Here is a 16,159-nt window from a genome sequence, read left to right as displayed (position 1 = left end):
TGTTACCCTCCTATCAGATTGATTTCAATTAAACAGTTCAATGTTATAGTTATAATCTTAGCAAGAGCCTCTCAAATAGGAGCATAAGGACAAAATAACAACCATTATACTGTTTAGACTCATTTAGGACTCATGTCTTTCTTTGTTGCAAAAATCATGGTTAATCATCTCTGAGTAACTCTTTTTCCACGTGGCATGTCCAACAGTAAGAACTGGAACCTGATCCCAGTTTTGGGAATGACTTGAGGTGAAGACTTGTCAATCAGAACCTGATTTACCATCATCCCAACTAAATTTGCACCCCGTTTGATCTAATAAACAGCACTATACCAGCATTAAAAGAATGCTGCCTGAGATCATACATGGAAACTAAGGAGATATTTTCCTATTCAGGAGAGAGGTCTCTACATTTCTCATCTGCACCTGATAAAGCACTGAGCTGGGAGCAACTGCCATGTCTCTGCATTGCAGAGCTGCAACCAAGGCTGTAGCTTGAGAAGAGATGAAGCTTCTTCAAATCATAGAGGTGCTCACAATGAACTAAAATTACACTCTAAAAGGGTTCTGTGATGTAACACATACAGGTCCTTCTCAAAAAATTAGCATATTGTGATAAAGTTCATTATTTTCCATAATGTCATGATGAAAATTTAACATTCATATATTTTAGATTCATTGCACACTAACTGAAATATTTCAGGTCTTTTATTGTCTTAATACGGATGATTTTGGCATACAGCTCATGAAAACCCAAAATTCCTATCTCACAAAATTAGCATATCATTAAAAGGGTCTCTAAACGAGCTATGAACCTAATCATCTGAATCAACAAGTTAACTCTAAACACCTGCAAAAGATTCCTGAGGCCTTTAAAACTCCCAGCCTGGTTCATCACTCACAACCCCAATCATGGGTAAGACTGCCGACCTGACTGCTGTCCAGAAGGCCACTATTGACACCCTCAAGCAAGAGGGTAAGACACAGAAAGAAATTTCTGAACGAATAGGCTGTTCCCAGAGTGCTGTATCAAGGCACCTCAGTGGGAAGTCTGTGGGAAGGAAAAAGTGTGGCAGAAAACGCTGCACAACGAGAAGAAGTGACCGGACCCTGAGGAAGATTGTGGAGAAGGGCCGATTCCAGACCTTGGGGGACCTGCGGAAGCAGTGGACTGAGTCTGGAGTAGAAACATCCAGAGCCACCGTGCACAGGCGTGTGCAGGAAATGGGCTACAGGTGCCGCATTCCCCAGACCTGGGCTACAGAGAAGCAGCACTGGACTGTTGCTCAGTGGTCCAAAGTACTTTTTTCGGATGAAAGCAAATTCTGCATGTCATTCGGAAATCAAGGTGCCAGAGTCTGGAGGAAGACTGGGGAGAAGGAAATGCCAAAATGCCAGAAGTCCAGTGTCAAGTACCCACAGTCAGTGATGGTCTGGGGTGCCGTGTCAGCTGCTGGTGTTGGTCCACTGTGTTTTATCAAGGGCAGGGTCAATGCAGCTAGCTATCAGGAGATTTTGGAGCACTTCATGCTTCCATCTGCTGAAAAGCTTTATGGAGATGAAGATTTCATTTTTCAGCACGACCTGGCACCTGCTCACAGTGCCAAAACCACTGGTAAATGGTTTACTGACCATGGTACCACTGTGCTCAATTGGCCTGCCAACTCTCCTGACCTGAACCCCATAGAGAATCTGTGGGATATTGTGAAGAGAACGTTGAGAGACTCAAGACCCAACACTCTGGATGAGCTAAAGGCCGCTATTGAAGCATCCTGGGCCTCCATAAGACCTCAGCAGTGCCACAGGCTGATTGCCTCCATGCCACGCCGCATTGAAGCAGTCATTTCTGCCAAAGGATTCCCGACCAAGTATTGAGTGCATAACTGTACATGATTATTTGAAGGTTGACGTTTTTTGTATTAAAAACACTTTTCTTTTATTGGTCGGATGAAATATGCTAATTTTGTGAGATAGGAATTTTGGGTTTTCATGAGCTGTATGCCAAAATCATCCGTATTAAGACAATAAAAGACCTGAAATATTTCAGTTAGTGTGCAATGAATCTAAAATATATGAATGTTAAATTTTCATCATGACATTATGGAAAATAATGAACTTTATCACAATATGCTAATATTTTGAGAAGGACCTGTATATAATGATAGGAGACTCGGGTACACATCTGTGAGAAGCTCTTATGCTAAATCCACCATTTCAGGTCCTTGTGCATCACAGCGACTGAGAGTAATTTTACCCCGCATGAGGCTAGAACAAGAACCGAGCCATAAAGCTCTGCTCACTTATAGCCCCTTACATAATGAATGACTTTATCACTGTGTTAACCCTGTCAACTAATGACAACCACATCTGTTAATTCTGCTTAGGCAGAGGCAGCAATAATCAGGAGTGAGGCAGAGCTTAGATGTGAATTTATGACACTGGCAGATTTTCATATCCTGAAGTAATGTCCTCTCAGTGAGGCTGGAAGGGGGAGTGAAGGTTTAATCTAGTAAACATCACAACTAAACTAATATTTAACTTTAGAGTTGAGTTTTCTGTTCACATCCTTCTAACTTACAGCAAAAATAAACTTCTAATTCTAAAAAAAGGATGTTTTCTAATATTTTACAGGGAACCCTAGTAGATTAGGCTACATAAAATGTAAAAATGACAAAAATAGGATATGTAAAAAACAGAAATTAGGAGGAAATAAGAGGAATTTCACAGGGCCCACATCTTTTTGATCATTATTCTGATGAAAGATTCATCAGCAGAGTCCATTTGAATTACATTTGATTTCTCCTGGGATTTTAAAGATTTCATGATGCTATGCATTCTAACAAGGTTCCCAGGCCCTATGAAAGAGAAACTGGCCCACATCATCACAGATCCTCCACCATACAAAGAAGTGGGCATGAGGTGCTTTTCCACATATTCATCCTTTGTTTCACACACCCAGCCTTCCTGAACTCCCAGCAGAGTTTACAAAACACCACCCGTTCATGTTTGTGAGGGTAGAACCATCTTCCCGGCATGTAGATAGTGTCCAATTGTTGTTATAGGGACTTGGTGACCCCAAGGTGTCACTCTGTGCTGCAGCTTTCCAACACTGAGCTTTAGAGATTTTCTAACCTTCCTCACCATTCTTCTTACCATGCGTAGGGGCAAGAAAAACAAGCCTTGTTTGCCACAGTTCCAGTTGTTTGAAACATTTTAAATATTGCCCTGCCTGAATACACAGGGAAGTTTAGTCATTTCCTGACTCGTGAAGACCAACACTTTCCTTTATTTAAATGGTATGTTCTCCTGTGGTTCCCATTTTGAAAAGAGTCTAAGAGAAATGAGATACTGCGTCACATCTTATTTATATACCAGGAAAATAGAAAGTCATGAATTACTATGTACAAATGTTCTGAAAGTCTGATTAACTTTTTATATGCATTTGAAAAACGCTTCATTTACATTTTTATTGGAATTGCTAGTTCTAATAAGTGTGTTTTGCTCATTTTGAAAAAAAAAAACGTTTTTTTTTATTTGGAATGGCTGTCCTAAATGAATAAATAAAAGCATTTAAAGTTGTTAAAGTTCAGATTTTCCTACATTTTTCAGTGTGAGACGTTGCTTTTGCACTTTTTAGGCTTTGAGGATGCCGTTCATTGGCTTTCAAACTCAACTAAGGACATTTTTCTGGGAAGCTGCCTTTGCACAAACTGTTTACTCTGGCTCCCCCGCTTTGTATAATGGTGATAGCTATCTTTGAATTGGCCATGGAACATTACACAGATGTCATGCCACTATAATGTAACTTGAGCAAAGAAATCAAGACAAACAGACGTTGACGGTGTTTCTTACCGAGTTATGTTTCCAACAGTCTTCTTGGAGGAAGAGCCTCGACCATAAAGTCAGAGACACTTCGAAGATAAAACTCCAGGTTTCTTTTATTGACATCTACACATATGACTCTTTGTCTAAAGTTGATGTTTGCAAAATTTTTCCACCATTTCTGCTTACTTGGTTTATAAAAAAAAAAAGATCATGATGCTATTTTGAGTGATGTCTCCACAGGGTAGAGTAGCTGCTGTCTAACCTGGTAAATGAGACATTACTCCTAATCTGGAGCCACATTCTTCCATAAGCTTTAGCTAAAGGCTCCCAAGGAGACCAATAGGAGCAGAGGAATTTAGGGTGTTTAATGGGCAGTTTTATCTTTTAGTTGCTCACCTTTGGGTTGACAATGATCTCCATGTCCATTGCATTTTGCTCTTGCAGCCTCTTGATAGCAGGCAGAGAGATCCACAGGTTGTTGGTGTTGAAGATTTTAAACTTCGAAACCGACTTGAATTCGTCCACGTGGGCTTTGGGGACCTGGGCGATCTCCAGCAGACGCAGCTTCCCCTCGTACGTGGTCAGCGTGCCTCCCTGGAAAAAGAAAGAATCAAGAATTTGACTTCATACATTATATTTGTCAACATAAAAATCCTTGTTAGTAAAAGAAATCATGGCAAAATTATGAGTTTTATGATAGTTTGTCCTCTTTCTTCTCCTCCTGCGCCTACCTTTACATCAGCGCGTGTCTTATCCGTAACCTCCATGACGAACTCGCAGCCTTTGCCGTTGGGCTGGCTGACCAGGTGGTGCAGGATGTGCAGGTCGACGGTGGCGCCCAGGTTGTCGATGTTGGACACAAAGATGTACTCCTTGCCCTGCTCGATCAGCTGCTCCAGCAGCCCCGAGTTGTAGAAGCTGGCGTAGATGTCGCCGTGACCGGGAGGGTACCAGCCGTCTGCGTTTTGGCCCGTCGTGCTCAGGTTCGCAGCCACGGGAAGGAGAGACTCTTTGTGCATGCGAGGATACCTGGATGGAGAAGCACAGGTGTGATAAGATTTGGGACTTATTCTTGAAATATTCATATGTTGTCTTTGTTTTCACTAGGAGCAGAAAACAGTGACTATTCTTTGAATAATCTTTATGACAAGTTATATTTTTAGGTTTTATCAAGAAGACAGAGAGGTACAAAGCCAAGCCCATGTGAGCATTACACAGATCAAAGCGTTTCTACCAAGGATTCATGTCACGTTGCTTTAACAACCCTCATCACGAGGAGCTGCCTTGAGTAGGAACTGGCAGCACTTCTGTCACTTCAAGCGAATTCTGATCCAGATGGGCCAGTTAGGAGAAAACACTCAAAGTAAAGGAATAAAGTTCTTGTTAAAAAAGATTAGATAGGTTCTGATTCTGATGATGGTCTTGACACTAGCGGAAACACGTTAAACCTGCCGTGTCACCTCCAGAGTAGCTTGTTTTTTCCTCCATAAACCTTCCACTTCCTCTCGATCTAAAATAGTTGCCCAAAAAGAAACAGAGACCTCTTTGATGGTAAAGAAATGCAGAAACTACAAACTGATCTGTTGCTTACGTTTTGTCCAGGACCTTAAAATTATGAATGAATGCATTTGTTTTGATTCTTTTTGTGAATAAGAACAATTTCAAGTCATAAGGTTGGGTCTTTTCTTGCTTTTTGGCACGCCGTCACCTTTTATAACAAAGAACTTAGAGAGCATTTTTGTAGTCCTACTGATTCCTAGAAGCACTTTTACACTACAGGTCTCAGTCACTCATCCGCACTCAAACACTGATATGCAGATCAGAAGGCAGCTTGGGTTTAGTGTTTTGTTTAAAGCTGGAATCTCCCTGAGCCACAGCTTCCCCCAAAGAATGTTTTTCAAAAAAGTGAAAACTGCAGCACAGGATATAAAAACAAGGAGAGAATTAACGGAACTGATCGAAGTCTAAAACTTTGACTTGATCAGATTACCGCAGCCCGATAATGCCTCTTGGAGATGCAGAGAGAACTAAGCTGGTGACCGAAATCAGCTGATTTATAGCTTGATCCGTGCTCTCGTCAGTCAACAGCCTCCCAGAAACTCAAAAATCCAGTATTTTTCCAATCAGTGAAATCACCACCGCTAAACACAACCAGGTTAATGATAACATATCTTCATTAAAGTATTTAATCAACGAAGAAGACCTAGAATTAGTTGTTTTGACTATCAGCAAGTTGTTTCAAATTAAGTAACAAGAAGCACAAACACCGAAGTAAGCTATGTACAACAGGTTAAGACATTCCACTGGGAGAGAGCAAGAGAGAGCAAAGCTTCAAGTAGATAACAGAAATGGACAACAGCAAAGTTATGCTGTTTTATCCTTTTCAGCTTTCAATCTCTATCATAAGGCCTGCTGGATTTACAGATCTTGGCAGCCTTTTAGAAATCTCAGTCAAGGTCACAAATACAAACGAAAACCATAGTTGTTGTAATGCAAGGCAAGTTAACTGTATGCTAACTGCTAAGACAGTTTATAAATTCAACTACATAATTATTTGTAACTGGGAGTCAGGTGAGAGTCAGAATGTAGATAGACTAAAATAATGGTAATTTTTCTGATGAGTCAGTCAGACATGCTGAGCCAATTTTAGGGTTTCTTTACACAAATGATTATAAAAATAACATCCAAACTCCGCCTGATACAAACAAGCTTGACATTTCCCCCAGAAAATCCAGACTTCCTGGCCTCTACTGCCATGCAAGGTTAGTTGTCAGCTCTGTATTCACAAACTAAATGGATTTTCCTCTTTTTTTCTGAAATGAAGGTTAAAACATCAACAGACCTTTGAATGCAGTTAGTTTGCTCTTTCCATGAAAGTTGATTAGGCCAAAACATAATGAGAGTAGGTGAACAGTTTATGGATTTGTTTGGTGTTTATGGCTAATTGCTTTCTCTCCCTTAACCCGAAACACCAGCCTTTGTGACAGTGAAGATGACTTTAATTGGATTTTATGAATTACTGTTATGGCCTCAACATTTCTTTGTTCTCACATTGACTGACATTTAAAACTACGCAGCCTCTTTGACATTAAATCCTTCAGCTAGTGTTGCTGCTGTCCCAGAAAAAGTGTTGAACCACACTCCCTATGGCATGCAGAACATATGAGTCTGATGAATAATTGAATTGAAACTGTAAATGAAAGTTTCACTTGGCTGACAGAGGAGAAACACCATGGCATTCATTACAAACAGGCTTTTCCGCATCTTCCTAGACATTTGCATTCAGATACACAAGTGATGCACTGCGGTGAGTTAATAAATCAGATTGTGTTCATTCAGCTGCTAGCTAACAGTGAAAGCCTACCTACTTCTTTGAAGATGTGATTTGAAATGCGAAAGAAAACTAATGTTCAGTTGTAGTGGACTCACCTGCTCTGATTGAAGGTATGAATCTTGACCCGGTGGTGTGTGTACTTCTGCAGGATTTTCTTAGTGTCTTCATCTGTGTTGAAGGAGTTCATGAGGACCAGGGGAACGTCGGTATTGTACGTCTTGTTCAGGTGCTGTGGGAGAAAAAAAACCAACAAAAACCTAATTTCATTTATCCAGTACAGAAGGCAAGATTCCCCTTAACAATCAGTAGAAGATTGCCAATGTAGACTGATGAAAACTATAAACTAGTGGATCTAGTGTAATTATTATTATTATTTTATTAAGTTAGAGGTTTCATTATTTATTAGATGTTGTAGTAGCAGTAATGCATAAAAACACTGAAACCTTTTTTGTTGCTGTATCTGAGAGTTTGTTTCCAAAAGGAAAATTACAAAGTGATTTATGGTCAAACTATGAACGCCAAAAAACAAAAAATGTTTTTCGATAGTGGTTAAACAAAAGTCAGGAAAAACAACTGGTGTACTGAAAGTATTGCTTTAAGTTTACAAAAACTACAAAAATAAAGAAAAAGAGTAGCTGTGGCCTCTAGGAGAGAAACTTTAAATGGCTAAAAAAGGGGAGCAGAATTAGGATGTGAATCAGTTGGGTGGAGCTGGATTTTTACCCTGTAAGAGACAAGTGTTGGCCGGCCAAGAACGTTACTCATCATGTATAACTGATCTCTTGTAATGAGCTGAAAAAGTGGGAAAACTCTCCATCTTTCTGTGGAGTTTTGTTAAAGTGTGGTCCTCTCCTTTGCACAAACACTTCAAAACGTTTAGCAAAAGCGTGAAACAAAGACTCGATTTACAGCTTTGCTCTGCAATGTGTATACAGTGGGCGTATGTGGAGGCAAACATAGGAGGGAGGTCAATGGCTGCATCTAAAAACTAGTCTCTTTATGTTCCTTTGGAGATTTTTGTTGTTCAATAAATTTTGTTTGTAGGAGTATTTAAAACCGGAAAAAAACTAATTTTATTAGATTTAATGCCACAAAACCTACAAATCTTAACTAGTACGAAGAAATATCTCACAGCGATATTTCGCTGTTTTTTTAAAAGCATAAGTGTGCTATTCTGAGAGCCTCTGGATGCACACCGTTATAAAAAGGAAAGTGCACGGTCATATATAAATGATGAAGTATTGTCCATAAATCAGAGCTCGGCTGCAAAAAGCTTTAAACACAAATCTATTGGTTGGCTTTCCAGTGGTAACATGTCAAACAGATGCGTGGTTGCTTTTAACAACAGAGGAAGATAGAGGGAGCGGTTCTACTTCCCCCAAAGATCCTGCGGTTCAGTAAACGTGCTGGGGATTCGTGGAAATGATTTGGTGAAGAGAGCAGATTTCTTGTCACCAACCAAAACCTCTCTGTTCGAAACCTTATGTGAACACGCTGTTTTGAGAAAAATAACTTACAGATTTTGAGTGGCAGACTGATCATGTGTAAAGAGGTGAGACTTCCAGCTTCTTCCATTTACTGCGGTTACGTTTTCGAAAACAACTGCATGGTTCGTGAAATTACAGCCCTGAAGTTCTAAGAAGGCTTTGAGTAGAGAGGAAATTACAGAAATGTATAATGTAACACTAAACTAACTACAGGTATTTATTACATGACACTATTTCAACTCTAGGTGTACATTAAGATACAAATCCTTACTGCATCCACCAGGAATCTGATTTAGGTTTAAAAGTATGCATCTTTTTTGCCAAATCATTAAATAATTTTAAATGCAAATTAGCCGTTGCCATCATCTAATTATTCAGTAATTTTTCAAACATTTCTTTTTTTTTTTTGTGGCACTAGAGGCCTTTTATTTTTCAAATTTCAACAGTAGGTAGACAGGAAAGAGGGCATAGAGAGGGGGAGACATTCGGCAAAGGTCGCCGGGTCCAGGACTTGAACCCGGGACAGCCGCATCGAAGATTATAGCCTCTGCACATGGCCCAATTTTTCTAATTTTTAAAAATGTTATTGTAAATGTATTCAGCTGTTTTTCAATCAGATTGTGGTTTTAAAGTGTCTTTTATTGCATGGTACATTCACTGTGACATAACCGGACTACAATTGGACTATTAACTAGTATTTTCCTTTGCAATTTGTGCTTAAATTTAACTACTCAAATTATTCCCGATTATTGACACTGTTCACCAATGTATTTTCTATCAGGCAGCTAACTCTTAAAAAGGGTGCATAACAGGTGACTGCATAGCTCCATCTAGTCCTCATGAAACTGCAGTTTTATGAGGACAAGTCTCCTTTAAGAAGTCCAAGTAGTCAAAGTGCAGTGAAAATGCAAACAAGGGCTCACAACCTGAAACATTTTTGGTCCCGAAAAAGTTCTCAAAATCAACAGACAATGCTGTAAAGCATGATGGGAAAATGCTCTTTTCATTATTTATGATAATCGAAAATACATTTCTGACTTTCCCGGTGGTTAAGCGAGACGTTCCAACAAAGGAGAAGTTGTTTTCAGGCTGGTGTGTGTGTGATCCATTTTCCTCTTCTTTGAACAGGCGGATTCAGTCTGCAGGTAATCTGACCCGGCCTGGGCAGAAAGCTGGAGGAAGTGTGCTTGGAGGAGAGCTGAGCCCTCTTGTAAAATACACAAACACCAACCACCCTCAATAAATGCTACCCTGTATTTTAAGTGACCTTCATTACTTCAACACTTCACTTTTATCCAATGCAGATTAAATTGAAACAAGAGCTCAGGGGCTTACGAAAAGCTGCTGGAAAACATGACTGTTGTTTGAGTGCCTTACGATGCACATTCAATGAGGGGTTGGGCGTAGTACTGAAGCAGAGGTTGAGGTACACGATGGGATCTAAGTAACTGTGCACGCTTCTCTCAGGCACACAGCCGTCTCTGTTTTCCCGCCAGGCGGCTCACCAACAGATCCCCTTTCACAGCAACTCCTCAGAGACCTCACACTGGACTCTTTTCAAAAATCTTCAGCCCTCTTCCAACAGGCAAGCACTTATAAACTCATAAAGGCCCGGAGGAACAAATCCATGTCATCAACACATGCATTTGCTTTCAGATTATAGAGTTTTTTTCTCTGAATAAAATTGGTTTATTAGTAAGTTTTCTTTGTATGAAAAAACAGCAAATCTTTCCAGAAACATGTAAAAACAGATCTCAAGATGAGACAAATTAACTTGGAGCTGACGTTTCTGGTACATTAGGCAATACAAGATGCTTAAGTCTAAAGTCATCACTCAGTTCTTCATGTTTTCCTTTCAAATCTCTGTGTAATTTCTTTAAAGAGGCCTTGATAAGTAGTTTTCAGACTTTCTGAAGGTCTATCAAACTGTGCATTTGCACTTAAGGATCCTTTTCTAGGAACTATGTTAGTTTTCTGGGGTCACACTTCTCTGTTTTAGCTACATATTCGTGGATAAAAGGAAATTACACACGTAGATCTCATAGTTCCATCGTGGTGTAGCAGGGTACATCCGTGTCTTTGATACATGGGACCCGGGTTTGAGTCCTGATTGGGTCTGAAAAGCCATCTGGTAAAACATCCAGGAAAGAAATTCATTTTATATAAATATATATGTAACATTTTAACATAATTTTAATTCTGCTTCAGAGTGTCTCCACTGTCAAAGAATCAGAATATTATAATTATGGCTGCAGAACACCAGGTGATAATCCTGATCTCCTCTCCTCTGCCACAAATGCAGTGAAGGGCGGAGTCTTCATCCATGAAAACCCGTTACAGTTACACGGCCCACAGTGTTTGGAGTAACTTTACATAAGTCAATCAGCACGTGGAAGTGCAGTGACACGATCGTTAGTTAAAGCTCTATTGCTGAAAAGCATGGATTGTATATTAGCTAAGTGTAACTTTTTCCTCGGTTCCACTAAGCAAAACAGCTGAACAGCATGTCAAGATCAATTACAATTTCACATCTCCACAAAGTTTTACTTTGTTTTAGACTGTAACAACTGTGACACAATCTTGGAATAAGGCTTTATTGGTCGGATTTCACTGTTTTTTTCCCTTCGTGGAGCTGCTCCTTCTGATGCAGCAGGTGGCGTCATCTCCTCAGATAACCGAAGCTGCAGGACTGTCCGAGTTTAAATTTTGTGTTTGTAAAGAACTATTTTGGAAGTTAGCACACTAACAGGCTAGATACGAGTTGTAGTTCCTGTAGTGAAGGACTTTGTTTTAATGTTTTTCTGTCAGAACCAGCAGCACTGATGCCAGACAGGTACAGATATGGCCTGGGGGTCAGCAGCTTAATTTACACAACAGCACAGAAGTCAAAACCCACAACTAAAAACCCTGCAAGAGAGATTAGGAACCCAGGGGATAAGGGTTTTGGATAGCGTATCTAAATGTAGGGAAAAGCATCTAAAGTTCCTCTCAACACTTCTTACATCTGTTTCTGACTTGTGCCTGATCATTGTAGAGGAATGATGTTTAACCCTGTTTCAACCGTAAAGATGAACCACAGCAGGCAAAGTCATGAAAAAGCGATTTTAAATTTATTTTGCTGAATCTATCAAAACTACTATAGATAACAGTTTGATAGAAAACAGGATTTTAGCTCCAAGGTAATTCCTAAAGAGGTATTGTATGAAAATCATGCTTCAGCCACAGTAGGAAGGCTTTTAAAAGGCTGGTCTAAAGCAAACAAAGGATATGCAATGAGCTCAGATGACAACTTTAAAGAAAAGAGACGGTATCACAGCCCTAATTCACCATTTCTCAGAAAAGGAGGATCCCAGTATATCAAGCTGGTTCGGTTTTTGTTCCTTAAAGAAAAACTTGTGTTGTGACTGCAGATGTTTGTAAAAAGGCAGTAGAGTTTTCGGGGAAAGGTGAAGAGGCTGCTCACCTAAAAACATCCAGAACTGTAACTTACCAGTTCAGCACGGTTTATTTTGAAAGCAAAAGAAACATGATTAAGAGAGCTGCTAAAGTCTGATGACAGCAGTTTGCAACCTGCAGAAACACTGTTTACATTTTTGCACCATAAATTAAGCTTAAGGTGCAAAAACAGTGTGTCTCACTGCTTAAAGTCACAGACAGATTTAAAACTAATGTCAATTTATCCAACTGTAATCTTTATCTTTTTAGAAAGACACTTGGCATCCAAAATACCCAACAGAGATAACCCTGATCCGGTACGTCTGTTATAATAAACAGACTACACCGCAGCCAGAAGAACCTTTTTGCTCTTCAGTGTTTAAGGACATGTCTAAAATTAACAGGATGTCTTGTCTAGTTTATATGAAAAGTATTTTTATTGTTATCATGTTGTGTTGTCTGCTGTGCACAAAGCGGCCAAAATCACAAGCAAAAACACCTGAGCGGAGGGGATGTACAGAAATGGGCAGTGGGTCATGATTTTAAGAATATATTATGTGTGATTTATTACTGATGTCTAAATAATGTGGTTGATTTCGGTTCTCCAAAGGAAAAAATGCTGCTTTTTACATTTCTCCCAATCACAGCAAAGAAATGTAAGTTTTAGGGTTTTGTTTCATGATGACAACATGACAACTTCAAAAAAAAACAGTGAAATCCTTGGTTGAACTGTAGTTGATGATCAGAATTTTCACCTCTATCTGCTTCACGGTGAGGTCCAGGAAGGTGTTCTCGTTGCGGACGCTGATCAGGCTCTTGGGGCCCTTACATCCCATGCTGGTGCCCAGACCTCCGTTCAGCTTCACCACCACAAGCTTGTTCAGGCTGTCGGCCACGCTGTCCGGCAGACCCCGGGCTGCGATCTTATCGTACGGCTGGATCTGAGGGGGGAAACGGATAGCCCAACTCTATAAGCTCAACAACACATGAAATGACTCAAATGTGTATTAGAAACATGTTACAAATTGCTTATTAAAGTCAAGGATAGTCCCAACATGCCTCTCCACTCATAACATGCATATATTGTGGGATGTTTTTATCTAAAACGGCGTACAATCCTTACTATCTCTGCCTTTTTGTTTATTATAGGAGCACATGCACATTCAATATTTACTATACAGTTCTCCCAATAGCAGTATCGTATGTATAATGACTTCTCTTATTCTCTACAAAAAGGCATGAAGGGATAACAAAACAGAAACATGTTTAACATGTTTAACATGTTTAACATGTTTAACATGTTAAAATTAAAGGTGAAGCAGAAGCTTGCTGTAAAAACTCCTGTTTGATCAGGCTTGATTAGTTCCTTCTCTTCCTGTTTTATTTTTAAATCTAAAATCTATCATGCTGATTTAAAAATAAAAAATCAAAGTAGAACAAGATTTCTGTTAGCGTGAGATGGAGCACTAAAATGGACCACATGTTTTCTGGCAGTTGAAAGGGGCAGGCTTGTGTCAGTGACAGTGGACACTCTGCAGACCTCTGCTTTTTGTCCCATCAGTTTGGAAACTCTAAACGAAGGCGTGAAAGCACTTAGAAGTTCTCCAATTACATTAACCATTGAGAAGCTGCTAATACATCTGTGTCTGTGGTAATGGTGTAGTGAGTATATACACAACTGTAGTTAATGTAAGGTTACCCAAAGCCCAACACATTGTCCTCTGCACTTCATTTTTCCAGAAATATTTTGGTTTTTTTTCTTAATTGTATAATCCTGATACGTTTTATTTCTCTTGTGCAACAGCAGCTGTTCATTTCAGAGCTGCTATCAAAGGGTTTCTGGCCTAAAATTAGAAGTAAAGCAAATTTTGTAAAACGTAAAGTGGTGTCGCATATATTGAGAAGATGTAATATTTTTGATAGCCCTCCCCCCTGGGTGAAGATGTACTATTTTAGGACAGAGTCAGTCACTTTCTTCCATGATTTCAACATGTCGTTTCCTCTTTTTTCCTACCTAATGACTGCCAGACTAGTTCTGTAAGCACAGGCCCCTTTCACGAAACGCTTTAAGGCGGAATTAAATCGCCTTTTTGCCGTCTTGGTGTGTTCTGTGATATGAGCAACTCGGTGATGCCGTAAAAGTCCCCTGGCCAGGTAAGAGGGTGAGATATAGAAGCAATTGCTTCTGCATCTACAGCCAATCTGTTGGCACTGAAGAAGCACATCTTTATTTGGAAATTGTGTAAAAAATGAATTATCTTCTTCTTTTAAGTTTACCCGTGATGTTTTTGCTCCACCTGACTTTACTGTAAACATGTTACAGTTGCAGTCATATCAGTTAGACAGACCTTATTACCGATCAGGGATCTCATCTATCATTTATGATCTTATTTTGACTCAAATACATCAGGGTTTATTTATTGTTTGAAGAACAATAGCATATCTATTGCTCCAACTATGAACGTCAGGATGACAGGGTGCAGAACTCAGAAACAACAGGACGCCGTTCTTTGTGATAGAAATGGAAAAATAGTTTTTTTCCACAACACACGCAATAAGATCAGATAAATCCTGCCCTGCTCCTTATTGGCTGGGCCAGGTTTTCGAACAGTATCGACTGTGATGCCGCTTATTTCAACCCTAAACATTTCTGAAACTGTCGGATCATAAGTTTGATGATTTAATGTGTAAAACATTCAGAGAAATAAAAGGATGATGCCAGTCCTTATACTGAACAAACCTGTAGGGAAACGAGAAGGAAGTGAGCCAGCAGCCTGTGATGACTCAAGAAGAAAACCTTCCGATAAGATGAAATGACAATTCACAGCTCATTCTCCGCCTATCTTACCAGTTTCCTTTCAAAGTGGCCTCCACAATTTTTTTAACACCGCTGGAAAAACTCCAATGAAAATGTATCTGTTAATCAGCAAGATGATTTCACAATGAAAGAAAAAAGCTGCAGGTCTCTAGAGTTTTCTTTTCTTACCCATCATCCTTAGTGTGCATGGTGTCAATATGCACTGGTGTTCGTATGTTGTTTGTTAAAGCTTCAGTTGCTTCAACTTCTTAACTACTCAGGTGCCAAATATCTGCAATTTTATTTCTTGCAGCCATTCGATGATTGTAAAAAGATAAACACACTGGTGCCTTACGTGAATGGCATGTTCTCTAGTCTTTCCTGTTCTGAAGAGCGACCAAGAAAAACACCTCTGTGTCCCATCATATTTATACGCCCACAAGAATAGCACGTCTAGATTACAAGTTAAACGTTTCCAGACAATCTGATCAACTTCAAAAAGTAAAGTTGAAAGAAATGCCTCGATTTTAACAGTTTCATAGGATTTGTTTAGGTGCTATAATTATAGCCCCACTGATTGTTTTGTGCAACATCATCTGACTGCAATAAAAATAATAATTTCTTTTAAAATATTTTTTACAAATCTTTACCATTTGTGCCAATAGATCTGGAGGGTGATGATCATCTTCATTCACATCAAAAAACCTAATTAATTATGGCTGTTTCAGGTCATCTCTACCTCTCTGACAAGCAAGGAGGGAACTTGTCATATACATTTCACGCCCTGTGAAGGACTGGCAACCTGTCCAGGGTGTACGCTGGCTCTCACCCAATGGCTGCTGGAGAAAGGCACCCGTTCCCTGCAAGGACAGGCGGGTACCTCACCTCTCAGTCACATTCATACTCAATACTGTCTTTTGTAGGTCGACTGATGAATCCACCAGTCAACTGTATGGATGTGTACATTTGAAAACCAGCTTCCTATGGTGGCAGCTGTTGATGAAGATTTTGGTTCACTCTTGTTTTTCTTACATTAATGCCCCATGACTTTCTAACTGTTGCTATTTTTGTCTCATTGAACAGCTTGTCCTTTTAGCGCTTATCTCAACACTTTCCTCAGACTCCCCGCCTGCTCTCTCTGCCTTCCTCTCTCCTCGTTTATCTCCGGATTCCCCCGTGGAGCCTTCTGTGTTCAACCATCAGCCGTACATCGCTGATCACCTCTTCACCTTTGATGTAAAACTGGCCATTTCTGTCTTCTATCTGAGGCTCATGAGTTTGTAA

At 39.8% G+C, this 16,159-nt stretch overlaps 1 protein-coding gene across 1 annotated transcript in view; it reads right to left on the bottom strand.

The window, feature by feature from the left end:
• Nucleotides 1-16,159, bottom strand: part of ugp2b (UDP-glucose pyrophosphorylase 2b) — a 34,902-nt gene that overhangs the window by 5,016 nt on the left and 13,727 nt on the right. The window contains exons 4-7 of the mRNA XM_047351691.1: nucleotides 12,834-13,019; nucleotides 7,252-7,385; nucleotides 4,554-4,851; nucleotides 4,219-4,416 (exon numbers count right to left, since the gene is read on the bottom strand). Of these exons, the coding sequence (XP_047207647.1) occupies nucleotides 4,219-4,416; nucleotides 4,554-4,851; nucleotides 7,252-7,385; nucleotides 12,834-13,019 (816 nt within the window). The remainder of the gene's footprint in view (nucleotides 1-4,218; nucleotides 4,417-4,553; nucleotides 4,852-7,251; nucleotides 7,386-12,833; nucleotides 13,020-16,159) is intronic.

The sequence above is a fragment of the Girardinichthys multiradiatus genome, chromosome 22, assembly GCF_021462225.1.
Source record: "Girardinichthys multiradiatus isolate DD_20200921_A chromosome 22, DD_fGirMul_XY1, whole genome shotgun sequence".
Lineage (NCBI taxonomy): Eukaryota > Metazoa > Chordata > Actinopteri > Cyprinodontiformes > Goodeidae > Girardinichthys > Girardinichthys multiradiatus.
The sequence above is the reverse complement of the archived record's forward strand: the minus strand, read 5'-3'. Positions and strand labels throughout refer to the sequence as shown.